The following is a 25986-nucleotide window of genomic DNA, read 5'->3' as shown; positions in this document are numbered from 1 at the left end:
ACGCAAGCTTACGCATGTGCAAGTGGCGTGGAAAACCGATACGGGGCGCTGCGGACGACAAGGAAGTCGCAGTTTGTCTACACGTTTGAACTTCGTTGGTATAATGCGTGTATATGCGCCACACATGTCAGGTAAACTATGTTTAAACGCAGACTCGCATGCATTGCCTGCATATACTTCCCGCAGTTCCTGACTGCTTGTCTCCGTGCCCTCCCGGGAAGAGGTGCAATCCGAAATCGCCCCTCGACTACAAGGGTTGCTTCAAGGCTGGCTGTACATGTGGTGAGTTAGCGAAGCTTCAAGCAGGTGTAATTCGAAATCATTCCAACGAAGAAAAAAATAACAGTGATGCCTATGCTTTTTGATATTTGTTGCAATACGCGATTTTGTTCCTGCTCTTCTTTTTTTCTCTATGTATCTTGGTAGTTGGCAAAAAACGTTGGCGTTGTTCGTACACTTCTTCCTGACAGTCACTCTTTCATTAGTATCTTCTCATTCCGAAATGCACACATTTTGGTTTCTCTCACTAAACGCTTAAGCACCCCAAAATTGGTTTGTGCCCGGTGTAACCTAGGAGAACTTTCACCTTAAAAAATGCTTCCAAGTTTGAGTTTTTATTGCCGACTTAATAGAGACTTTTAGTTTAGCGTTATCGCTTACCGCTACCGCGCGAGCGTCAGCACGCATGCGCAGATCACCCCGATGGCGACAGATGGCGCCACGTTCTTGTCAAATTTCGGCGGACGCCGCACGCGGGGACCAATCAGCGCATGCTGTGTTGACGGTGCGCGGTAGCGGTAGACGGCCCCGGTAAGTGGCAGCGCTAAACCTAAAGTCTCTAACATGACTGACGTCGACAGCAGTGACAGCACAATATTACAGATGCATATGCCCAACTCGCTGCAAAAGCATCGAATAGCCCGGCGCGCCTGTTGCGTCGTTAGAAAACACCAGTTACCGAGTAGCGCTTCGATGAAGTTGGAAGCAGGTCGCATTTAGTTGCTTTGTCAAAGTTATTTAGTAAAACCAGAAAACGTGCACGAGCAATAGGTATCCCATCAGCCCTCTCTGGAACGATAAAATTTTAAGCTAGCGTCACTGACACCGAATAGATTCCGATAGAAAATGGCGCTCCTCTCCAACTCAGCGTTCGCCGGCGCGCAAGAAAAAAGATGAAGAGAACAAACCGCGACGTCGTCCCACCACGCCTCGTTCCGATCGCGTCACTTGGGAGCGTCCAATGAGAGGGCGCACCCAGCAAGCCCCGATGACGTTATCAGGGAATGTTTGTGCGCAGGAACGTATCGCTCTAAGCGGTTGCGAGTGGACTATTTTTTTAATATTAGTGGTAAATTATAGGCTCCACGCGAAGCTTTTAAATTTGACTCGGATGTTCACAAAGATCACCTCTGGATCTCTTGCATTATATAGAGTATTACCGAATGTAGTGTTTCAGGGGTCCTTCAAAAATATTCATTTGCTTGTTTCTGATTCCTAACCTTCCTTGCAATCTATAAATCTAGAACCTGACTGCCCGTCTAGATGCCCAGACGGTTTAGACTGCGACCCCCACTCACCGCGGGACCTGCACGGCTGCTACCTTGCTGGCTGCACTTGCGGTAAAAATAGTCTTTTTTTTTTCACCCTTTAAGTCGTGTGTGCGCATTTTGCGTAAAACGAAAGATTATAATCATTTTTATTTCAGAACTGCTGAGGATGTCTACGCCATACACCGCCAAGAAACATTGTAAGTTCGTTTTGTAGTTATCATCTGCATTAACTGCTTAACTCTTACTATACTTATTTTCACATATGCATCAGGGCAACACTTAGCACTCTAACTTCCCATAAATTTTAAATTTAATAACGATTTCATACTTTTGACAGATATGCCTATATGATGTAAGCTCCTCGCCACTTGTGGCTCCTGTGCGATAGGGACTAGACATTGATGAACCACCTCTGTCAGCCTATATTCAGTTAGGAGGCACGCAGGTTTCAATTGTGCGTCTCTTTCGCTCTGCTATATTCTGTCACTGACTATCGCAACTTTGCCATTTCTACCTTTAGCGTACGTTTAAGCGAAAGATTGGTTTAAGATATTGTCACAGTGAGGTGGTTTAAGATATTGCTACGGTGAGGTGACAAGGCCGATGACAAGCAGTGAAGAATCTTGGAGTGCACTCAATAAACTCTCTTGGGCTGACTTGCGCCCACAAAAGAACTAAGCGATGCAGCGGCGGCGATGGCAGTTAATGTGCTCGTAGGTCGTCGAACAAATAATTGTATGTTTCACTCACCAGCGCTCAATTTAAAGGCCGCGAAGAAAGACGTAGATAAAACCGCAAACTTTGACCATAGCATACCCTGGAACATTGTAGAAGCCCACGCACGTGGCTGAAATTCTTCGAGATACATCTCGGTGCATCTTCCGTGACAAAGAAAATGATAAAGCCGCGTCTCGCGACAAAGAACATGAACAAAGAGTACATAATCGATCCCTGCGCTACAACCACAGTGATAAGGGCGCAGGCCGGGGCGGCTGTTAAAATAACAAAGAAAAAAAAATAAAGATTTGAATGGTTCACGGCAATATCAATTCATGTGATCATATAGTTTAGGATTTGACGGAAACCCGTCCGGCGAGGGAAATTCAGCATACTGAAGAAAAGTCTGAAAACATGTGCCGAAACGTCAATGTGTTTATGTTTTGTATGTTTTTCTTTTCCTCTGAGACATCGGCGAGTGCTGTTCTCTTCAATATGCATAGTGATCATAGTGAATCATAGTATTGAACCATAGTGAGTGATAGTGAAGTATGAATCATATTGACCTCGCTATAAAAACTTGCCACCTGTACTGCTCTGCAAGCTGCATAGGTGGCCGTTCCCAATAAACACGAAATCTCAAATTGTCCCAAAAAATTACCCATTGGGATATTCTCTATGTATCTACCCACGACGTCCTAAGTTTTCAAAACATAACCAAAATACGTTCCCACAACCAGCAGCTCCCCAAAATATTTACGTCCCAGGGAAGGCCCGAAAAGGTTACCTCGTGACTTCTCGGCTGTGGTTGGACGCATTGCGCTCTTTTTGGTTCTGTAGCATTAGGTCATCGTACTGGTCGCACGAGCGATATTGCATGCTTTCGGCACCAATACATCGCGAGTTTTCTCCTCCTAATGTGTGCAGTGTGTTGAAGTAAAGACAAGCAGCAGATTTATTTGTAACCTTTCACTAAGTGTTCAGCAAACTATGATTGGAAGGATAGCTGCGTGCCTCTTTAAAATTAAAGTGGAAGCAAAAGAGTTTGAGTCATTGACATCATGTCATTCATTTCTCTCACGACTAAAAACTTTAATGCTATAAATTACCAGTGAATAGTTATTAGTAAACGCAGCTGATTTACTTATCTTTTTAACAGTTTTGGACATTTAGTTAACTTATTACGGCTTTTGCTTTTCTCAGGTTCCCCCCTCTTCGGTATTAGCGAGAGAATTAGTGATCAGAGTTTCAACACGTCTAAATGTGATTACACAATGGCATGTTATCATTGATTAAAGCGGATTTTTGATGCCTGCTCGCATGTCTCCGGTGTAAGCACTTAGGCTCATGCTTATGCTTTAGTTGCACTGTCATTAATCTCATTGCTCTTGTTCTTTGCTTTTACTGAAATGTTCGCTAATAGAATATGTATCTATAAAATAATAGTATGTTTTGGAATGCTTGAGTTTTGTTGTATTATTTATAAAACAATATCCTTGTGTCATGACTAGCCACAATAGAACGTGCCTTAGCATTTCCATGCGTATAAATCTGATTTTGCATATAAGACACGTTTTCACTTTATCAAAGGGTGGCACAAAGTTGTGTTATGAGACTTCCTAGTTAACCGAACAGAGGTAGGTTTCATTAAGAAGTATGCACGTGCCAGATATGATCTCAAGTATGGCGCATCTGTGTTGAGCACGTTGTTCGAAGTAGCCATTGTTTTCTGCCTGCAGTGTGCCTGTCGCCGTGTCCCCTGGGGAAGCGATGTGTGGAAAACTCAACCAAAGATGAGCATGGCTGTTTTCTGCGTGGCTGCACTTGCGGTAAGCTCGAACCGGATCTAGAAATTGGCAGCACTTAGTCCTTCCTTAGATCTTGTTTTGATAGAAATAATGACCTTGCTTCTTGTAGGTCTGGTCCTTACCTTCTAAGCACACAGAGTGTTCTTGCATAGGTAACTTGTGCGGTGTATGAAAGTTTCCACCATTCCCTGGTTTTTCAAGACATTTGCTAATAACTGTCATCAGCATCCTGAACATTATTTTTAATTAGTCGTGCATTTGTTAACGTTTCTGCGCCAGATGTATACTTCACGACCTACGAATTCTGCCAGCCTGGACATTCTCTGCAGTCTAAGTCAGCGTTTCTGACTGAACTCCCAGTGCTTTTCCACCGAGAGGCCGTGCATTTGCATTAGGAACTTGTGCCGAAAGTAATTCTTTCAGCCTTTTAAATCCTGGGCATGAGATTGCGTAATACGTCATCGTGTTATGCTTATGCTACAAGCTCTTGTTCTTGAGTCAACCCGTAAATGTTTTTGTCTGCGTTCAGAGCTGGATTGCCCACATCATTGTCCTCCGGGTCAGCAATGCAAGCGAGGATCGCCCAAGGACTTCGAAGGCTGCTTTATTTCCGGATGTGCATGCGGTAAGAGAGCGAATGCGTAACGTGCTTCAAAAGGCGAAATCACACCGTTGCAGGTTTAGGAGCCGAAAACAAATGGAGAGGGGAGGTGAATGCTTGAGGTTCCGTGCATGGCCTCCTCATCCTGCGCATTTTCACCGCTATTATGCTGGAAAATACAACGCCTACCTCAACGCTTCACTTATAGGGACATGTGTACGTACGCATCATGTAAGCTCAGAAAGCAATTTGTAATCCAGCTTCAAGGCATGTGGTAAACTCAACATATATTGGACAGATAGCATGTGGGGACGGCTAAAAATAATACCTAAAACGTTCATATGTACTAAGCCGTGCGCAGGTGTTTGACAGTGCGAGTATTTTATTGCAGCAGGTATCAAGAAAAAGTACATAAAAATAATTGACTTACTGTTAAAAATAAATTATACTTGCGGTGGAATCAAACCTGAAAACATTTCGTATGGATATCCCTAGACGAGAGAAATATTTCTCAGAAGGTACCCCTTGAAATCTTCCTTTGTTCTGAAGCATTGCAGCTCACTTCAAGGGGCATCGCTTCGGATATATTATAATGAATAAGGAACCACTTCGTTACTGAGAATCCAGGGTGGAATGAGAGAAAGAAGGCTACACAGTGTCGAAGAAAACCGAACAAAGGTTGAGGGAGAACCGCAGTTCGCAAGCCAACGCTTTAGCACTAGGACTTTTCTTCGCCTGGGCTCAGACGAAGACAACTCTTGTAGAAACGTTGGCTTGCGAACCGAGGCTCCCCCTCAACACTTGCTCGGGTTTCTTTGATAGTCCGTTACTGAGAGAATAGCCTCTTATACTATCGGCAGCATAGCTTCCGATAGTAGAGGAGGGTCCACGTCCAGTGCGACCTACAACCCGCTGGCCAGGAGTTATGTATGATGAATGGCATTATGTATTAAGTGAATCCAGCATGACAGCTAGGCACGCCAAACGCCCACTCTAAATTAGACTAACAGTCATCTGCATAACACTATATGTTCAAAAGATTTCCACCTTTTTTTTTAAATAGTTACAATTACACCTTCGTGTCGGAAGCAATACTTGGCGCTGATGTATACGTTGACTAGACACTTTATCATGGTAAGATGTGGCGTTTTGCAAGAGGAAGGATACACAAAATGTAGCCAGCTTTCTGTCGGTCATAAAATTGTTGCTGGAAGGTGCAGCTGACGACTTCTGATATGGATTGTTGTCCATGCCACCGCACCGTCCACAAGAGCTTCCTCGCGGTTGACTAGCCAAAAATAACTATAAGGAGAGCCTGTTGGGAGTTATCATTGCTGCCAGTGGTCCTCGCCAGATTCACATGCAGCATCATTGCAATATTTCGCTCTCCGTGGTCACAGCGGCGTATGCCGGCAGCAAAAATTCCATAAGTTCACTGAAGTCTGCTCAGGTGCACTGATGCGAAAGCATTGGGCATTCTCTCAGGCCACCCGGTGGATTCACCCGACACTATTCTAGCGGACCTCGGCCTCGCGCACTTGGTCAGTTGACGTATGAGTATGGTGTATATAGGTTAAATGGAGCGGTTCAAATGGGACTTCATGAAGACAAATATGTTCACTGCATAGCACGAGAGTGCGTTGCAGCTGGAACTTGATGAAGGCATGTTTACGATACCATGCGTGAGTCTGTTGCAGTTTTACACGAGGCGTGATCGTCTAAGGCGATAGTATAGCGCCCTCTCGCCTGGGCCAAGTAAGCTTCTCAATTCGTTCTGGCGGAGGTTCGAAACCTAGTACTAATTTTTGACAGTTTGTGCAGTACGCTCTGTCCACAACTCCTTTCCACATCACTCGTGAGCCAAGATATGCTTTCGCATTAAAGAAAGAGTTAGAAGCGTTTAATTACAACTGCTCTGGAGTCGTATACTGTTTATCACAGAAAGTTAGAATGCTTTAGAGTTGCGATGTCTCAGGATATAGACGTATCACACCTTAAACTGTTCTAAGTGTGCTGATATATCCTTTATTTAGTGGCTATACTTCATTAAATATATTACAAGAGCCGCCTTCTTGGGGTGGTTGAAAAATAATTTGTCAAATGTTTCACGATTTGCTGTTACACTTGGTCAAGAATAGGATTAATGGAAAACACAGTCGCAGCTGAGCTAAGTTAGTATCTCTAGCCGAACAGTGAATAAGAACTGCTTCTTTCTCAGACGGATGTTTCTTCCGCGGTACTTTCGCAGTTATAAGACCCAGTCAGAAAATGGAGATCAAGCAAGCCACAGTAAAAGGGGCAACATAAAGAGGTGCTCCTATTAAATTAGGAGAATGGAATGCATAGCATGAAAGGTGAAGACTACGAAAATTAAAGGTAGAGGTGTAACTGATAACAACAACACGTGCTAAAGAGAGAAAAGGGTACATATTGCACCGCACGGAAGATAGAAAGCAAGGAGAACTGATTATATAGATTGTACAGAGACACCACTTGATATGGCACTGATAGTTCAAAAGGAGTATACTGGGAGTGTTGAGTAGAACCTCAGCTCTGGAAAGGTCTGAACAGTGGAAGCGAAAAATGACGGCTGATTATTTAGCTTAGCTAGGCGAAATGCAAATTAGATGCACTATAACTTCGGTTTTCACTTCAGTTTCAGATCCCACATATGCAGCCGGCCATAATCTGCGATGTTATGTGAAAGACCGCCCGACATAGGTGTAAAGTCCCGTCTTGATCCAATCGCATACAGAAGTGCATGAATTGTCTAGGAGTAGCACGTCTGAGTCGGGATTCGAGGGTCCCGGCGCGGGTTCGACTGCCATCTCAAAAGCGCTGCCCGAGGTGGCAGCTCCTGATATTTGGCCATGACGAGTGCTCTCGTGACTTCCACATTTCGCTTCTCAATTAGCCCCCATCTCGAACCGAAGACGTATGTATCTTCGATTGTATGCATGCCGTCATTGTAGGTGTTCACCGAGAAGTGAGGCAGATGCTGCGCATTTCTTTTCGCCAAAAGCCAAACCAGCTAAAGACGTTTAACAATTTGCCAAACTCTCTGCTGCAGTATCTTAACACTGAGCCACCAAGCAACATCATGGCAAATGGTGCTTTCGCTCATCTTAATTGATTTAAGCGGTGCTAAACCTCGGCTAATTTTTGCGACAGTACAGTTGTGCGCATCATGTGCTGTCCAAATGTATAGACCTTTGCATCGGGCGAGGAGGTTGTCGAAACGCCTCCTCTCTGGACTGTTGCAAACCGGTTCTGCTGCCGCCTCCACCGTGTTGACGTCAGGCGCACACAACAGCCGAGTGAGCAATATGGTGGCGCCCAGGAGGCCCTCGTTGCAAAGGTCTATAACCATGAGATTTTGCTGCTTTTTATATTCTAATTAGCCACCGTAACCACGTTAATATTGCGTAGATGAGTTTTCAATATTGGATTTAGTGCTATGGAAAACGCACATCTGGTTGCATGCCCCACTTTAGAAATGTATGGAAAAGATGTCATACCTTGATATTTCCTTATTTTTACTTCTCCAGAAAGCATTGCTAAAACATCCTGGAAGTCGAGAGAAACTTCGCCTGGCAAAGTGGCGACTTCAACAGCCTCAAAAGGTACTGGCCTGCTCCGGTTTAGATCTTGCAACTATTAACAATCCGACAATAATGAATAATAAACAAATGAAACACCACACTTAAGTAGTCTGATTTAGAGTGTAGTTTTGCTCAAAACTTTACTGTGATGTCCTTGTACAGAGCACAGGCTTATTTCGCGCTCTTAATATTTCAAAATGAAACGCTTCATCGCATTGTCGGGGGCTTATGAGGAACAGTTATAGCATGGCAGATATGTAAATTTGGATCCAAATTTCAGGAGCGATTTTCGTCTGAAAAGGCGAAAAGCAATCCTGTCCACATAACAAAAGTTTCATCAATCTCATCAACGCACCTTTTTTTTTTTTTTTTTTTTCGCGTCATGTTTGAAGCTTTCTCTAAAGCATCGCTCATGCCCTGTCACAATGCGTGCATTCCTACAGTCATTTTTTTTTGCACTGTAGTGTACCATTTTTATCTTCATGGCAGTGCCTGTCAAAATTTTTCTTTTAAGCGAGAGACGGGGGGGGGGGGGGGGGGCTCTAAGGAATTACCCCTCTGACCTGCCTTGTTAACAAGTTACCAATGTTCGGTGATAACTAGTTATACCAATAAAGAGGTGTTTACAGCAAAACATTCTACCATATTTAGCACGCCTACTGCTTCATTCGAAGTGCATAATGGTGCTTGATCAGTGCAGGAACCTACCAAGGGCCAATGGGAGAAAGGACAACACGCACTAGTGCCGACCCGGGCAGCTTCCCTTTGAGTTTCTTCGACCACCACATCTTAATTCCAGGTGAGAGGTTGGCTATTATAACATCTGCAATCTCAATTACATTCACGCGTTTCAAGAGTCACTTGATATAAAAGTCTGCTTTAATCTCTAATCCAGAATGAGCTTGCTGACAAGAGCCCAACATCAGATACAATAGCACAGTCGCGAACAAAGCATTATAGACCACACATGGGTGTTCGAATTCATCTCTCTACTTGTGTAAAGGAAATAGAAATTGTTGGCACTAGATGCTCTAGCGCAAATGGCTATTTACTTGATAGAATACCCAAGAATATTCAATTCGTTGGCAAACACTTTGAGGCTCCGACTTCCTAAGCGTGATATGCATTATGACCACGACTGTACGACACACGTAGAAGATGCACAGTCCCAATGGATATAAAAGGCGAATTCGTCGTCGCTTGTGTTTGAGGCAGCGACATCAGTAATGCGGAACTTACAGGAACATTTAAGCTCCGTGTTAAGGGTATGGCGTCATAACTTAATAGCTCCCATAAGCGGTTTCTATTAAGACATAGTTACTGTTCTTTGTCCGCATTGCCACATTACTAAGCTCCAATTAAACTAACACATGCACACTTCAATAGTCGCTCGGGCGCCAGTTGGGGGCTTACGTAAACATTTCCTTGATTTGCAGATGACTCTAGGGTGCCCACGTCCTACGTTGTTCAGGACACTCGCAGCTTACATCTACACAAAGGTCAAGAAAAGTGGAAATGGAATGCTTCTACTGCGTCCATAAAGTGGCCTTCTGCAAGCGTCCCTACCGAACACGAACAGCACAACAATGATGCACATTCATTGAGGAAGCCGTCTGAAGACAGTGAAATAAGTCTTCCCAGAATGGAGTTGCGACCGAGAGGAAATCGCAGTGCTTCAGCAATCGGTGGCATGCAAGGTAGTGCAACCAACGGCGATGTCATTAAAGAGAAAGGGCTGTCCTCATCCCCTCAAACGCTACCAAAGGAAAGCGGCGAGACGATATCGCATTCGCTGTTAGGAGTAGGCCTGAGTGTCGGAACCTCCTCGACTGACGCTGCTCTGAACGACGAAGCTAACGACGACGAAGAGTACAGCATTTTGAGTGATTTGCTCTCGGAAGAAGATCCCAGCAGGCAAAGAGTTTTGAACTTGAATAAGACAGCACAGTTTCTGGACATGCTACGCCTTAATCGGTCTTCTTCTCGACGGGCATTTGACAGTGATGCACCTCCATCTGTTCATCGACGGAAATCCATATCCCAGACTCATAGGTAGCGAACACCCTGAATGCGGTCATCTTGATGCAGCCAGGCAATAAATGACAGTTGCTTTAAAAGGAGAGGACCCTGTAATCTGCTTTGATTTATTCAGTTTCCGTAGGAACTCGAATGAGGGAAGGTGCGCGGGTCAATGCAGACTCCTTTGCTTAATTAAGGTCAATTAATATTGTTAGTTAACCTGAAACTTGCAAATGGTGCATGTGCGGCATAAGTATTCTTTTCTAGCAAGATACGACCAGCATCGTCACCCTGGCACTCATCCCTTTCTACCCTTGTGGAGACTGCGCAAGCAGGCCTCTTCCGCACTTCGATCTTTCGACAAGACCTGACCGGAAACCACCGCACATAACTTTCTTCCCGCCTGACTACTTAAGCGCCTCCTGTCCCGGAATTATTTCAGTGGGCACGTCAGCTGGTCGTCCATCGGATCTATGACCAACCCAAACATGTTGTTTACTCAGGTTAGTGACAAATATTCTTCCGTCAAAACGTCTGACCACTGTGTCCAGTTGGCGTGCCCTTGCTGCATTTGTGCTTTCTGCATGCATCCAAATTTTCGCTTTCTTTGCTACTGCTCAGCGAAGAGATTAAAACCAATTTAGTTGATGAGGGTACTTCTTGACGGTCAAAAAAACAAAGAAACGATTAAATGCTATAAAGTCTAAGCTTTTGACCGTGAAATGCATAGCAGCCAAGCGCACTATATGCTGCCTATATAATGGCAAACATATGTCGCATAAGAAACGAAATTAAAATAACTGTCACCGAGGCTTTCCATCTATATTGCTCTTACTCCATCGCTGCCGGAGCTGCGTCGGGCTCTGTTAGTATGTTATCGCTGACATGAGTGCCGCCTGGACTTTGTGTCCCTCGCGCTCCTGATCTCGCTTTAAACTTTGTGTCTAGGCTGCAGCTCGGAAATGAAAGAGTATTTCATTTGAAGGAGGCCGAGAAGGAGAAAGGCATGGAGGTTAACATGAAGAAGAAGATGGCTTGTTACCCTGCACTGGGAAAAAAAAGATGAGCGGATAGAAAAATTAATGGGGCAAAAGGAACCAGTAGGCGAAAAACGCACTGAAAGGCACAACATGTCGCGAAGACGCGGTGCTTTCAGGAAGCACAAGAATGTCTGGCAGGATTTCACCGCAGTTTATCGCCGCAGCCACCGCCCGATAATCTTAATCTCCGCAACTATAAGGCTAGGGTCAAGATTTTCCAGGGCACAAAGTAAAGATGGTCTTTTGACACTGTATTTAGGACATTCGCAAAGAATATGTCCAACAGTTTCCTCATTGCCACAAATATCGCATGAAGGGCTACCAGCCAAGCAGATAATAAAGGAGTACTGGTTTGTAAAAGGAACACTTAGTCACAAGCGACACGCTAAAGTTGTTTCATGTTGTGGTAGGCCTTTTACCTTTTATTATTCCTCTCAGAATATGACGGAAAAAAAATGTAAAAGAAAGAGAGAGGGAGCCCGAACCAGCAAAGCTTTGCCAGGCTTAATCCAATTTAAGATAAAAGGAGCTAAACGCCCAAAATAAAAAAATAATTTAGATGAAAAAAAAAAAAAGAAAACATGGACATAAAAATGTAAAAAAATGTACATTAAAGATACAAAAGGAAACAAAGATCATAACTGCCTAGTTACAATAGATAGATATATGAAATGGAAAAAGGATAAAGAAAAAGAAAAAGCGAAAGAAAAGCACAAAAGATAAAGTCCAGGAAAGAAGGAAGCAGAGAAGAAAATGTCCGTGGGTAGCCAGAAACTGCAAAAGAAGAGAGAACAGAAATATAAAAATTGTGCATTAAGGATTAGCCAATTCGCAAAAAATATAACTTTAAAGTGAATATGCCATGTGGTAGGCCATGCGGAAGTCGGGGCATCAGGTCAGGGATTATAGGAGCTGATTCCAAAATGGTTTGAATTCCACGATTCAATCGTAATCTCATGCGCCAGTGTTCGAAGCCTACTCGCTACATCAGGTCTTGAAAAGGGGATAGACACTCTTATGACTGAGGTTCCAGATTAAGTTGGCGGGGCTCCTGCAGCGGATGAAGGCAGGAGCCGAGCGAGTGCCGGCGGTCGTCGGACATCTCCGGCTACATCCCTTGACCAGCCCCGTGCTGTGCCGTTTGGAAGCGACGCACTGAAATGAAATCTCGGCGTTGGACAAGGCTGAACGCGGTCTAGACTGAGTGGCACCTCTCCTCTTCCCCGTCGTACCGCGGCAGATTCGAAGCGGGAGACCGGTACGCTCGCTATTGGGCCTCTTGGGCAACCGCCAAATGCTAGCTCCGGATTGGCCATACATGGAAGGTATGGGCATTCCCTTGCAAGTCATAAAAACAGTACATAATCTGCTTAAGGACAGGACGTTTTCTATCCGGATAAACGGGAAACAAATGGGCAATTACACCTCGAACAGAGGTGCGCCACAAGAGTCAGTGTTAGTACCTTTGCTATTTAATATCGCACAGATCCCATTGGCGGGGAAATTAACTGAAATACCAGACGAGCGGTTCATGATATAGGCAGATGATGTCACGATTTGGTCTGCTCATAAACAACTTGAGAGATAGAATCAGTATCTGCAAGAGGCTTTAAATGCCACAGATGAGTACGTCCAAGATGCAGGTCTGGAATTGTCACCTCAAAAGTCCAGCTGCATTCATGTTGCGAACAAGAACGGAAGAAAACGATTGGAAACGCAAATAGTCAGCCTAAAGATTGGAAATCAGGCACTGCAAGAGTTGGACGAGTTGAGAGTTCTTGGCCTAGGAATTCACAAACCACAAAAGCAGGCAAATGAACACAATGACTCCATAAGGTGAAAAAAGTAGCTGCGACTTCCTTAAACTTGATAAAACGCATTTCGTCTAGCTCGAACGGACATGGCAAGACGTCTTGTACAATCGGTGTTACAGCCGAGGGTACTATACCGGGCCCAATTTCATACTCACAAGGCGGCAGTGGGCGGAATTGGAAACAAAAAATAGAAACGCAATGCGCACAATTACGGCCTTACCAAAACTTACCCCTATCCTTATTTTCCAAGAATTTGCACAGCTGAATAAGTTGACAGAATCGAACAGCGAGAAGCAGCAAGAAATATGAAGCGAAAGTATGTTATGCCGATAGCATCCTTGTATAACGAAGTGACAGTGCAAACATCATCAATGGCTGATTCCCCTCCGTAAATATTCACGACTATTACGACAAACAAGACTGCTCGGCTTCGTCGTAAAGAAAAGCTGGCATCTCGACCTCTGGTTAATGTACTTCCAGGTACCTACCTCTATTGCATATACGGACGCATCAATTATAGAAAATGGCGGTTGAACAGCTGCTACTAGCACAACACACAGTGAACTAAAGGTACATAATGAATACGTTTCAGAATACCAGGACCCGGCTGTGATGGAACTATACGCAAACCGCGATGCTGTGGAGGCCATAAATAAAATAGATTCCGTAACAGAAGCCCACATCTATACAGACTCCTTAGCCGCCATGAAACAACTGAAGAAAGTGACAGACACACTATGTGTAACCCAGGAAATGGACGCACTCAATAAAAAAAAAAAACAAAGATACGCATCCAGATACATTGGACACAAGACGATGCTGAGAACGCTGAACAGAGAAAAGTTGACCACATCATGCACGAAGTTCCAAACACTAAGGCACCCGCCCCCCCCCCCCCCTCCCCAGGCTCCCTTTTGATGCCCGCTCCGCTGTTCCCCATCTTATCATCCTCTATAAGGAAAAGTACATGTGCCCTCATTCCCCCGTGTACTTTCACCCTCCCTCATAGCTTAACAAGATTGGAGGAGGTTTCCCTTAAAGGGCCACTGTCCAGGGAAGGCCCTTTTAAGCAAAGGAGCCCAGTGTTTCGATCAGGTACCGGAGATAGTCTGTGCAAAATGCTAGAGTGACACGCGCGCCGCAAAGCATCGACAATACAATTCAAAGCTTTCTCATGCTCTCCTTTGGAAAGCCAGCTTCCCCGTTTCCTGCGCTGGCCCGACGGGCCCCAGTAATGACATACGTACCGTGAACGACGTCCATTGGTCCGTCTCGCTGACTGACGGGAGAAGGATGGGTGTCTACCGCTCGCTGCGCGCTTTTTCCTCGCCACGGCCAGACTGAATCCAGCGGCGCGCGCTCCCTCGGCCGTCTTTTCTTTTTTTTTTCGCGCTCGCGGAGTGCCACGCCCCACCTGCCGCCAAACGCGGAGGAGGAAGGGGAACTTGTCTTGCGGAGGCTAGACGACCCCGGGCAGGAGAGTGAAAAACCTTTGGGAGGGAGCGGAAGGAGAGAAGCATGACAGAATCGGGTGATTGCGGTGGCTGTAACTGCGTTATTAGTTACTCTTTTCAAAAACATTTTGCGGCCTTGCGTTCTAGGGGCGAAGTCTCACAGTCATCGGGGAAGAAAATATTTTCGACTGGAGGGTGGACAGTGGGCATTTAAAAGGATAAGAGCTGGGGCGGCCCTTACCCCGTCGTTAACATGCAATGGGAATCTCAAGAAGACATCGGACCCATCACATGCCCAAAGTCTTCCACACCAGCTGCAGAAGTAGATATTCGCCACCTGCTGTGACAAGGTCATCAAGGACACAGAATCTGCAGGAAGTGGGACTAACCGCAACAAGGGAAGCGGACTTCTCCAAATGGCTCACCGACAACGATAAGAGCAGGAGCCTTCTCCGGTTCCTTACGGAAATAATTTACATGGGTTTTTGTAATATGCCTTATGGCAAGCTTGCGTAATAAAAGAAAGAAAAGAAATATACGAAAAAGAACAATTGTTTGCGAAAGAGGACCAAATAATTTCGGCAGGGAATTTGTGAGGTCAAAGTGGAGCCATTATTTAATTAATTATAGCCAAAAACACCAACCATATGTAGAAATAGCGAGGCGAGCTATGTTGACGTTCAAACAGACGTGTCGTCAAGCAACCAGAAAGCGACGAATGTTTTGGCGTCAGTGCGAAAAAGTGATAATAAATGATCGAGATCGATCAAAAAGTGACTAATGAGTGTCACATAAAAGAATATAATTAGGGGAAAAGAGGGCGAGGAGCATTATTATAATAATTGATTCAGAGGAAAGGAAAGGCGCAGTATCGGGACCATAATATGTCACACTTGTCCTGTGGACACCTGACCGCGGCATAAGGGAAGGAAGGTGGGAGTAAAAGCAGAAAGAGAAAAGGGTGCCGTAGTGGAGGGCTCCGGAGTAATTTCGACCACTGGGGATCTTCCACGTTGGTAGGTGGTAAAAACTGGCAGTTCCTGGCCTCGGGGCTGGGACGGTAGGTCAACGCCGCTTGCGGCGGGGGCTAGCCAGCTACCGAATTTTATCCGTTGTAGGCCGTCATTGCACCCGCCACTGCTTCGGTGGTGGACGACGGCTGTTGTTGCGGCACGCCTCTTTCTTTCTCTCTTCTTTTTTCTTTCTTCTCTATAGGCAACCTGCAGTGGCCAGGCGGCGCTAGTGGAGCGTAAAGTGGAGCGCAGCGTTCAGCGCCGCCAACGGCGGTGCCGAGTAATCTGAGTAGGCCGGCGCGGTCGGGTTGCGTTCGCGTTGTACGGCTGGAAGCATCTCGCCTCTCATTTTCTGTGGTTTTAAGGCAATCGAATGTCCTCAGAGCTACTTCCGAAAACCAATACTGACGAAAGGACACCGCCTGTGCGAGAATGCTCACGTTTAAAACGTGGACGGTGTCGAAGTCACGGCGAAGCGCGCGCCGCTCGCGACGGAACACCCGCGCACACAGCTTTGAATTTCGTGTGAGTAGACGGAATTTTTTTTTTTACGAAATTTATTCTCTCAGGGCATTAGTCGGATATGTGATAATGAATTAAGAAATAATTAAATGAATGAAAAATGTTGTAAACGTAGCTTTTCATTTACCTATTGCGTTCACACCTCATACCCAAACATTGAAAGTGCAGAGAGAACCTGAGAAGAGATTAATCGCCGTTTCTTCTTTTTTTGTTCTTGCTGTTTGATTACAGCAGCATAATTTTCTCGCGGTTTGGCTTTACAGTTTAATACCATGACGAACACCTTTGTTCGTGGTGCACCTTTGGACAGTGCCGCGGAAGTTACAGGAGGCATGGTGCGGTGCCCGCTACGGATGTCGTGGCGATTGCAAGCACTGTGCGGTTGTAGCGTGCGTCATCAACGAAAACTGTGCGTGCCGGGGGCGGGGAGTAGGGGACCTCCTACACCGGTGGAAAAATAAAGCTCTTAACAACAACAACTGGAATGGAATTTGTACCTCCGTACCTCAATCTTGGGGAAAGCCGGCGGGTAATGCTGGCACTCAACGGCAAAGCTTTCGCAAAGGAAGTCTTATAATTTTTTACTGTTGCTACTAATGATGAAATAGTCTATCGTCTGGGACAAGAGTCTCTTGAGTAGCTTGAGCTGTCGGTGAAAGAAATATTTGGCGCGGTACGATAGAACGAAGTTCCATTCTCAGCGTACATAGTATCACGGGCCTCTACACTCCGCCACATCGACTTTTTCAGTACCTTCAGAACTAATTTACAGATAAATAAGCTTATTGAAATCTGTAATTGGAAGTTTTGAAGATATTTTGGCTTTGTGGTTCCGAATAGACACCGCATTAGAAATCCGGTTCACAGATCCACGAACATTTTCTTTTTTATTTCGCCTCCGTTGAAATGCGGCTGGAATACAATGCTGCGGCTGCGCGGCTTTACTGCTTTTCTGGACGTATGCCACTCGATCTTGCACAGCATATACCAGTACACGCCAAATTTTCCAGCGCGTACTGAGTAGTGTGCCCCAACCAGCGTGCGACTCCCCGAGTCAGAAGTTTATACAGTTTCCTCCACTCACGGGCAATCGTCTTATTTTAGCTTCTTGGCGCCTGTACGCCAATGGCCCCATAACAAAACGAATTTCAGTTACATTACTCTCTCGCAGCCAATATCTCCTTCTCTCATCATTCTCCCCAGGTTCTCCCAGCAAGCGGTACGCTTAGGTTTCCTTCGTGATTGTGGCAGTCTTTCTCGCCGCCCTTGCGCTTATTTCTATTCTTGTTCACATCCGTAGTAGTTGAAGCATCGCACGAGACCACTGAAGTCACTAAATGAGTAAATCACACTCACTGGGATAACAAAACGCGAACGCAGAAGGAACACAGCGGCCGCGCAACATATACGGCGTCAGCTTCTGCGCCGCCTCAGTATTAGCTCCCGTCGGCCGCCAGGTGGCGCCACATGTCTCAGCAAACTCCATTGCAGGTTGCCTATTTTCTCCTCTGTCCGCACGAGTAGATGTTGGCACAAGGCAGCGGAGGTGTCTCAGCTAAAGAGCCCGTAGCAGGCCCGTGCATTTTCTTTTCCTTCTTCCTACAGCCACGACAACAATAACACTGGCATCGCACAGCACACGGACACCACTTCGTTTCGCTTCCATCGAAACGCAGCCACCGGCGGTCGGGATCGAACCCGGATACTCCGGCACAATAGTCGGACGTAGCAAGCAAAAAACATAAATGGAAACGGGCATGTGGGGACCTCACCTCGGCGACGTTGCCGTGGTGACCACCGCCAGCGCCACCATGACGCACCTAGCAACAGCATGCCGCCATGGCGCACCCCTATCAACGGTAACATCATGGACAGCCGGCGGTGCTACGTTGGGAGAGGAGGCGCGCCGGTACAAAAAACGTCCCGGTGGCGTCCAGTGTTATTCCGTGGCGCTACAAAACGACGGGACTAGCGGCCCTTAAATGCAGTAATATTCATTTTGTGAACCTTTCTACTATTTGTCGCCAGGTGACGCTCTTCAGAGGAATCACGTACCAGAGCGTCATCTGCTTGAGTGCTCCTACAGGATATGGTTTGGCGATACGCGTCCCGGTGGCATAGTTACGCTACAGTTAGGCCACATGGGGATTACTGTGGAGATATGCTTACGCATTCCGCCAATGCGGGTGCCGCAGTGATCTCAAACGATTTTTTTTATACATGGGCTCTAAACATTTCCCCAAGTGGTAATACTGAAGAGCTCTGCTGCACAAGTGCCACGTCAACGAGCATGCTTTTTAATTATATGCCTTTTTTTCTGTTATTTGAAATCTCGGTAAAATCGAGGTTCTTGGGGCAACTCCTGTATCGGGAAGTCGCGAATACGTGGAACAAAAGAGAAAGATTTCAATAGGCCCCTCTCTGTGCGATCATCTGACAGCGTCAGTTACATTCAAAATTCAACAGTAACACACCAGGAGTTCTCAGAATGCATTTGAAAACATCTTGCCATAGCTCAGACGAAGAATAAAATGAACGATATGATAAGCAAACACACACACACGCATACACACGCATGCACACGTAAGCAATTCTTCTCCTCAATATATCGCAAAGGCACTTAAATAGCTCAAGTTTAGCGTTAGGAAGCATCGTAATCGTCCTTGAAATTTTTTAAAGCGAAAGTTGCAGTCAGTAATTAGTTTCTTACTCTTTTTTGGTCTTTCAGAAACAACCACCGCCTAGCAAATAATTAGCAATTTCCATGGTTAATTCTTACCTTTCAGGTTGCATTCTTACATGCATTCAAGAAAGGAATCGCCTTTTGCAACACTTCCAGACTACCTAGGACATTAGTCCAACGTAATCGTTTAAAGTTCGGAAATACGCTTTATGGGATATTTTTCGTGCCTACCTGGTAAATATTATTCTTGTCACGCAGCTATCGGAATACTTACCATACATCATCCCTTTCTTTCTTTTTTTTTGTATTTCCCTAACGTATTTTCATCCGTGAAATTATAGCTACAGGTTGCGGAAAAAGAAGCATGGAACAACAGCCCCCTCGTGCGTGCGAGGTCATCATCATCATCATCAGCTGCAGCGTCGCAAAGGCAGACAAACGCCACGTTCGGCAAACCTGACCCAACCGAACAGTCTACCGGGTCACCTGCTTGTGCTGAATTATTGTCACACCACCGCACGAAGGCGTCAACAGAGGCATGGATATCCCCTCGTGACCAGAAGAAGAGCTGGAGGCTGCACCTATCATCCTATGTGCCAGCGAAGAATCCTTCGAGGTGATGTCCAGGGAAGCGAACTCCGACGACGCCACCATGAGCATCAATCTCCCCTCGTTCGTCGATGTCTCAGACCTTGTCTTCGAGGTGGTCCAGGACGGGGTTGTGCCGTTGCAGTATGCGGAGATGAGCCCTGGCGCGAATTCTGTTTCAGTGGACGGTTTAGCCTTTACTCCAAATTCCGAACAAGATACCGATGCCGCGAACGCATTCACGTTTCCTGGAGCCATCGAACTCATCTTTATGGAAGACGAGGCCGCATCTAGCCACACTGAGACCGGTAGCTTGGAAGAAACCGAAACTATGAGCTCGGACACTGAATCTGGTATCGAGGACAACTCAAGCGCTGAACTTGAGGACCGTGCACCTCTTTATGGAAAGCGAAAGCGTAGGCTTACCAGGTCAGTGCGCGACGGCCGTAGTATAAGCTCAGTAAGCGTCTCCGTTTGGACGAACAAAGTGACGAAGATTCTGGATGGCAGACTGACAGTGAGGTCTCGGATGACACTGAGGAATATGGATTGCCGCCAGAACCCATACCAGTTTTTCCTCTCTTGGTTTGGCGGGAAGAAATATTTTTTTGCAGCACTGCTTGTTGAAGCAGATGAGCAATAATCCGTTCCTCTGGCTTCTTCGATACAGTCCTGGCGCCGGCGGACTGCAGTTTGCTTGTAAAAGACGTCGAGAGGAGAAATAAAGCGTCCCCGAAGATAACTTGGGTTTTTATTGCTTTTATTGTACAACATTGGCAAAACTTATAAGATGTCCTAATTCAGTGTAAGGGTTTGAAAAACCATCTTTCAAATCTTTTTACCGCAGCCGACTCCAGGACATATGCGCAAAATGTCAGGTATGTGCAAAACAAGGTGTAAGCTCTGTTGGTGAGTGGAGTCCGAAATCATGTTAGCGGAAACTGAAACCATATATAGTGTGAGGCTCCGGGCTGGGTGAAGGCTTGGAGGCGGTCGTGACATGCAGTTTGATAAAGCATAATAACGGTACAATCACAGCGATCAAATGGCGACACGCACAGGGCTGACACTGGGCTCACATTTGCTTATTTGTCACGCATCGAACCAGAACAAGAGTTTCAACTTGTGGTGTGGCAGGACAATCTGATGGCGTGCTGCCATCTGTCAGCATCCGATGTAGGCTTCTATCTCGTACTACCGTGTGTGCTCACACTAGAGAATGTGCATCAGCATCTTAATTTTTGCGGCATGAGCCCTTATACAGAACCAGCCCTTAGTCATAGGGTGACTAAAGTTCGTCCGAGGTGTCATATAAGAGCCGGTAGGAAAATATATGACAGAGATGGGCGTCAATAAGAGAAAGAAACAAATTAAATGGACCATGTCATAAACTTGCAGATAGAAAAAGGCGCATTCCTGCAGTATCATAATCTAGGCGTAGCACGGATCAGACCAATTTTTCAACCGCAGGCGACTACCAGACGTGCGCGAAAAGTTAGGCACAAATTCATGTAGACGTTTTTATCAACAGGTTATTTCTAAGCAACAACATTTGCCGGGCTAGTTGGTTCATAATGAAACTGTGTTAACTGCGCGAAAAAAGTAGGTCAACAGGAAGAAACACATACGGCACTTAGAAGCGCAGACTGTCAACTTTATTCTTCGAGGAAATGCAAGGCGTACTTAAGCGTTGTCTGCGACGTGCAAAATCATTTGCCGTCCACGTGAACACAAGATAAACACTTAAACATTATATTTCCGAAATCAGCAAGAAAGATACTAAACCATGAAAAGACATACATGAAGCAAACTCTGGGCCAACCCACAATCACAAAGGTAATCGAGCTTGATAGCTTAGCAGAGCTCGATATTCTGTGTGTGTGTGTGTGTGTGTGTGTGTGTGTGTGTGTGTGTGTGTGTGTGTGTGTGTGTGCGTGTGCGTGTGCGTGTGCGTGTGCGTGTGCGTGTGTGTGTGTGTGTGTGTGTGTGTGTGTGTGCGTGTGCGTGTGCGTGTGCGTGTGCGTGCGTGCGTGTGTGCGTGCGTGCGTGCGGAGTAATGTTCTTTATGTGTAAAATCTGATAATGAATTAGTCAATAAAGAAACAAAAACACGGCGCCGACGGACCGCGAGTTGAAACTCCTTCATTGAAAAGCCCTGAAGGCCTTTCAGGTTTCAGGTTTTTTTATTTTCAGAAATGTATTACACAAATTAGTATGACTTATTTGGTACAGAAGGAGGTCCTAAAGCAAAGCTGTCAGGAGGACCTCCTATAACAAAATACTAAAAACAAATTCACAAATATGGCAGGTGCACAAACATCCATTGAAGAACAAAACAAGAATCAGAGACCGCGAAATTCAAACTCACGATTTCAATTCACTGCGCCAACGTATTCCCAGCGGAAACTCGCTCCTCGAAAGGACCCCTCAGTTAACACATCAGTTTTATTTAAAGGGTCCGTTAGGCATGCAGTGCAAAAAAGCAACGTCAGGCATCGGTGAGATTCGAACTCACGATCTCCTGTTTACTAGACAGGCGCTTTAACCAACTAAGCCACGGCGCCGACGGACCGCAGGCTGAAAATCCTTCATTGAAAGGCTCTAAAGGCCTTTAGGTGCACAAATATCCATTGAAGAACAAAACAAGAATCAGAAACCGCGAAATTCAAAATCACGATTTCAATCCACTGCGCCAACGCATTCCCAGAGGAAACTCGCTCCTCGAAAGGACCCCTCAATTGACCCATCGCTTTTATTTAAAGGGTCCATTAGGCATGCAGTGCAAAAAAGCGACGTCAGGCACCGGTGAGATTCGAACTCACGATCTCCTGTTTACTAGACAGGCGCTTTAACCAACTAAGCCACGGCGCCGACGGACCGCAAGCTGAAACTCCTTCATTGAAAGGCCCTAAAAGCCTTTAGGTGCACAAATATCCATTGAAGAACAAAACAAGAATCAGAAACCGCGAAATTTAAAATCACGGTTTCAATCCACTGCGCCAATTATTCCCAGCGGAAACTCGCTCCTCGAAAGGACCCCTCAATTAACACATCAGTTTTATTTAAAGGGCCCGTTAGGCATGCAGTGCAAAAAAGCAACGTCAGGCACCGGTGAGATTCGAACTCACGATCTCCTGTTTACTAGACAGGCGCTTTAACCAACTAAGCCACGGCGCCGACGGTTCTTGCTTGGAAACGCTTCACTCATCACGGAAAGAAGAGACCGACCGGTTCTTGCGCAGAGCGACATTTTAAATTCAGCTCATGAACTAAGAAAAGCGCAAAAAAAAAAAAAAAATAATCCAAGCGGTAACACTGGCTCCGCTTAGGAGGTCCGACTGGTGGGCTGGGAACAATTGTTACGTAATACATTTCAGGGCCGCAGGACGCGGCAACATCCCGAGGGGCTTTTCCATGCGACGTCGAGGTACCTATCTCTTTGTTATCTCTCACCTGACGCGCACAAAAACGTGACACCTCCGGGGTACGTATGCTCTGTCGAGTCGGGGTGCTAATCTAGAGTATAGGGCGATGGACCTGTCTGGGTAAACGGGGGCGCAGTGAACACGTTACACGTATACATTTCCACGGCGCCCTTTTCGCTGAAATATGAACTAGTATAGTCAGTCGGATGTACAATATAAGCCTGCAATAACCGCCACACGCAATTCTTCCTCGACGGAAAGTAGTCCACTGTTAAAGCTTTTCTCATCAGACCATCAGACCATGTTCTGACACAGGCATTTCGACGCGTCTGACTTGTTTGGTGTAGTAATATATATATATATATATATATATATATATATATATATATATATATATATATATATCAGTTTTATATATATAAAGAAAGTTCCTAACTATGGGCAATGGCGCGCGGCGTTTGTATTATACCTCTGAACAGTACATGAGATCAGTTTTATATATATATATATATATATATATATATATATATATATATATATATATATATATATATATATATATATATAAAACTGATCTCATGTACTGTTCAGAGGTATAATACAAACGCCGCGTGCCATTGCCCATAGTTAGGAACTTTCCTTCCGCCTCGCGAACCACATGGGAAAGCTTGTCTTACTCGATTACCCAGCAGTCGGTATCTTAGTTCATGAATTAGCAACATTAATTAACGCAACTAATTTACATTAATATAAGGTGCATATAGTGCAGTACAACATTGGATTGCTTTTCAGGAGTACATTAGAGTTGTATTATTGCTTAGCCATAGCGAAATCACGCAAAACAGCTTACGCGCTCGACGAACTATAGGCTTGACCGCGTTGAATCCCTTTAAACTTTTTTTTCTGGTTCTCGCGCGCATAAGCTCGGACATTTCTATTGAAGAAGCCTATGCATTATCTAGCCAGACAATCTTTAATTACTGGTCATCTGCTGCATGCTTTCAATTCAGTCATTGCTGGCTGGTTGTGTGATACGTGTCAGGGTGCCCGTATCCTACGTAGGAGGATCGATGTTCTATATAACCTTCTTGTGAGAATACGTCCGACGTATCCATTCAATTCTCGGTACAGGTACAGCGGACGTAGATATAGCCCTTGGCTGTCACATCTAACTTACGTCTGTATTCCACTTGCTCGCGATGAAGCTCAGCCGTCGCGATTCTCGCGGGGGGCTAAGAATGGTTCGCCCATTCTTACGAATAATTGCATGTCTTCACCAAGGGTTATGTGAGGCGAGGACACCTTGTCACGCGCTCAGGTTGCAAGCAAATGGCGGCGGCAGGCGTCGCGACGTACACCAGCATACAGATAACGCATGCTATTTCACGATCGAGCGGTTTTTGTTTCGAACTAGACTGTTAAGATTAGTTAGGTGCTCGTAATGTAACCTAGCTATTCCTAGCATCTGCACTGTCTGAGATCCTGCAGCGATCTCTGAAGATCGAGCGCCGACCCAAGTAAATCGCCTTGCAGAACGCCCTTCTGTATTTTGTAATCTTTATGACATGACATGCTATAACATCCCACGGAGATCCTTCTTTGCAGGTTAAAACACATCTTAGAAATTAAAGGACTGTAGACACCTCATTTTTGGGTTCGTGTTTTATCATTTATAATGATGTTTAGGACATTTCTGTACACGGATCCCCACATCACATTCGCCTACGACTGCTGCATAATTTATAATCGAATTTCTTTCCTCGCCTGTATCAGTTTCGGTTTCAACAGCCGAGCGATGGCTGTGACGTCGCAGTCAAGATTAGGTCACGTGAGGGATGATCGAAAATACAGCGATATAATCCTTGCTATGTCATTTGAATTCACTACAATGATAAAGCCAGCCTGCCTCAAGAACAGAAATCATTAAAGTGAAGAATCAGCGATTATATCGCTGTTTTTTCATGTGACGCATGAAGACATGATTATTACGTCACAGCCATCTCAGGCCGCGAATAACCAATGTATATTCGCCAGTCCTTAGTCGCGGAGGTTCCAGCCCCCGTTCCTCAGGCCTGCGTGCCAGGAGCGGGGAGTAGGGGGCCTCCTAAATCGGTGGAAATTAAAGTTTTAATCAATCAATCAATCAATCGGATAACGAAACCGAAACTGGTGAGAAAAGAAAATTCAGTTATAAATTATTTTGCGGTCGTAAACGAAAACTGCGTGCGGATCGATATACAGTAATGATTCACGCATCATTAACAGGAAAAAAATGCCACCAAAATTTGGTGCCTATAGTCCTTTAAGGAGCTCACGGGAACATCCTGTGGATGACCCTGTTAGCATCGATGTGGGAGGAGAGGACTAAAACGGCATTTCTCTGGGAGCTAGTGGTGTGTTTGTCTGGGGCAACGTTTTATCTGTGGTACCGAAACTATGAATGCCTCGCGGGATTCATCGAGCTTTAAAAACTGAGGTACCAGGAGAAAATGTACCGGGTCCGTCAGGCGTATATATTTAGCTACAGCATCAAAAAGAAAAAAAAACAGCGGTCGGATCCGTCCGACGTTTCCCGCCAGAAAATAAACTGCGAACGCGTAGAACCAAAATGCACCGAGTAGCGCATTCTGGAGGAAATCTGCTCACAACTGCTGTCCCCCTAGCGAAATGTGCATACATATCAGGCGCCTAGCATGAGTTCGAGTTCTTGGCAAAGTTCGCGGAACAAATCTGGAAACCAGCTAGATACATCGATATGCAGCAGGATATCTGAGAAGATAAGCTATGGCCAGGTTCCACATGTACAGAAACGACTTTTTCTGCACTATTATGACTGCAGTGACACAGCCAGCAACCACCTAGTCCGCTCGACGTGGAAGAACATACATATGCCATCATCCTCATCGATATCCACAGTCTGCATGCAGAAATTACAGAAAAGGAAGAGTTTCCAGCATAGCATATTTCAAATCGTGTCTCCTCAGCACGCCTCCTCCCAGACGCCTGCATCACATGGACTTCGTGACACACACACACGCCCTTGAGGAAACGAGTTCCCAATGTCTCGGCCTGTAACGCCGACCGGGAACCGCTGCCAGAAGGATTTCTGCATTGCAGACTTGACAGAGCTTTTCTTGGCTGCCACACCCG

The 25986-nt window shown here is 45.5% G+C and overlaps 1 protein-coding gene and 3 non-coding genes across 7 annotated transcripts in view; 1 reads left to right on the top strand and 3 right to left on the bottom strand.

Moving 5' to 3' along the window:
• The window catches only part of LOC146172972 (uncharacterized), a 42943-nt gene extending 32550 nt beyond the window's left edge, over positions 1-10393 (top strand). For 2 of the 4 annotated variants that reach the window (XM_084583323.1, XM_084583324.1), the window contains exons 4-11: positions 187-282; positions 1524-1619; positions 1706-1747; positions 4007-4096; positions 4605-4700; positions 8225-8299; positions 8979-9077; positions 9715-10393. In XM_084583323.1, the coding sequence (XP_084439449.1) occupies positions 187-282; positions 1524-1619; positions 1706-1747; positions 4007-4096; positions 4605-4700; positions 8225-8299; positions 8979-9077; positions 9715-10334 (1214 nt within the window). In that variant the 3' untranslated portion in view covers positions 10335-10393. Of the gene's footprint in view, positions 1-186; positions 283-1523; positions 1620-1705; positions 1748-4006; positions 4097-4604; positions 4701-8224; positions 8300-8973; positions 9078-9714 lie in introns of all 4 variants that reach the window. The other 2 variants (XM_084583326.1, XM_084583325.1) reach the window with 2 other exon arrangements.
• Positions 10394-21901: 11508 nt separating this feature from the next.
• Positions 21902-21975, bottom strand: TRNAT-AGU (transfer RNA threonine (anticodon AGU)). The gene has a single exon. It is a non-coding gene; the product is annotated as a tRNA-Thr (tRNA).
• A 233-nt stretch (positions 21976-22208) lies between these two features.
• Positions 22209-22282, bottom strand: TRNAT-AGU (transfer RNA threonine (anticodon AGU)). Its single transcript has one exon. It is a non-coding gene; the product is annotated as a tRNA-Thr (tRNA).
• Positions 22283-22514: 232 nt separating this feature from the next.
• Positions 22515-22588, bottom strand: TRNAT-AGU (transfer RNA threonine (anticodon AGU)). The gene has a single exon. It is a non-coding gene; the product is annotated as a tRNA-Thr (tRNA).
• Between the last annotated feature and the right edge of the window lie 3398 nt (positions 22589-25986).

The sequence above is a fragment of the Amblyomma maculatum genome, chromosome 11 (genome assembly GCF_055883805.1).
Source record: "Amblyomma maculatum isolate TAMU_Amacu chromosome 11, ASM5588380v1, whole genome shotgun sequence".
Classification (NCBI taxonomy): Eukaryota; Metazoa; Arthropoda; class Arachnida; order Ixodida; family Ixodidae; genus Amblyomma; species Amblyomma maculatum.
The sequence above is the reverse complement of the archived record's forward strand: the minus strand, read 5'-3'. Positions and strand labels throughout refer to the sequence as shown.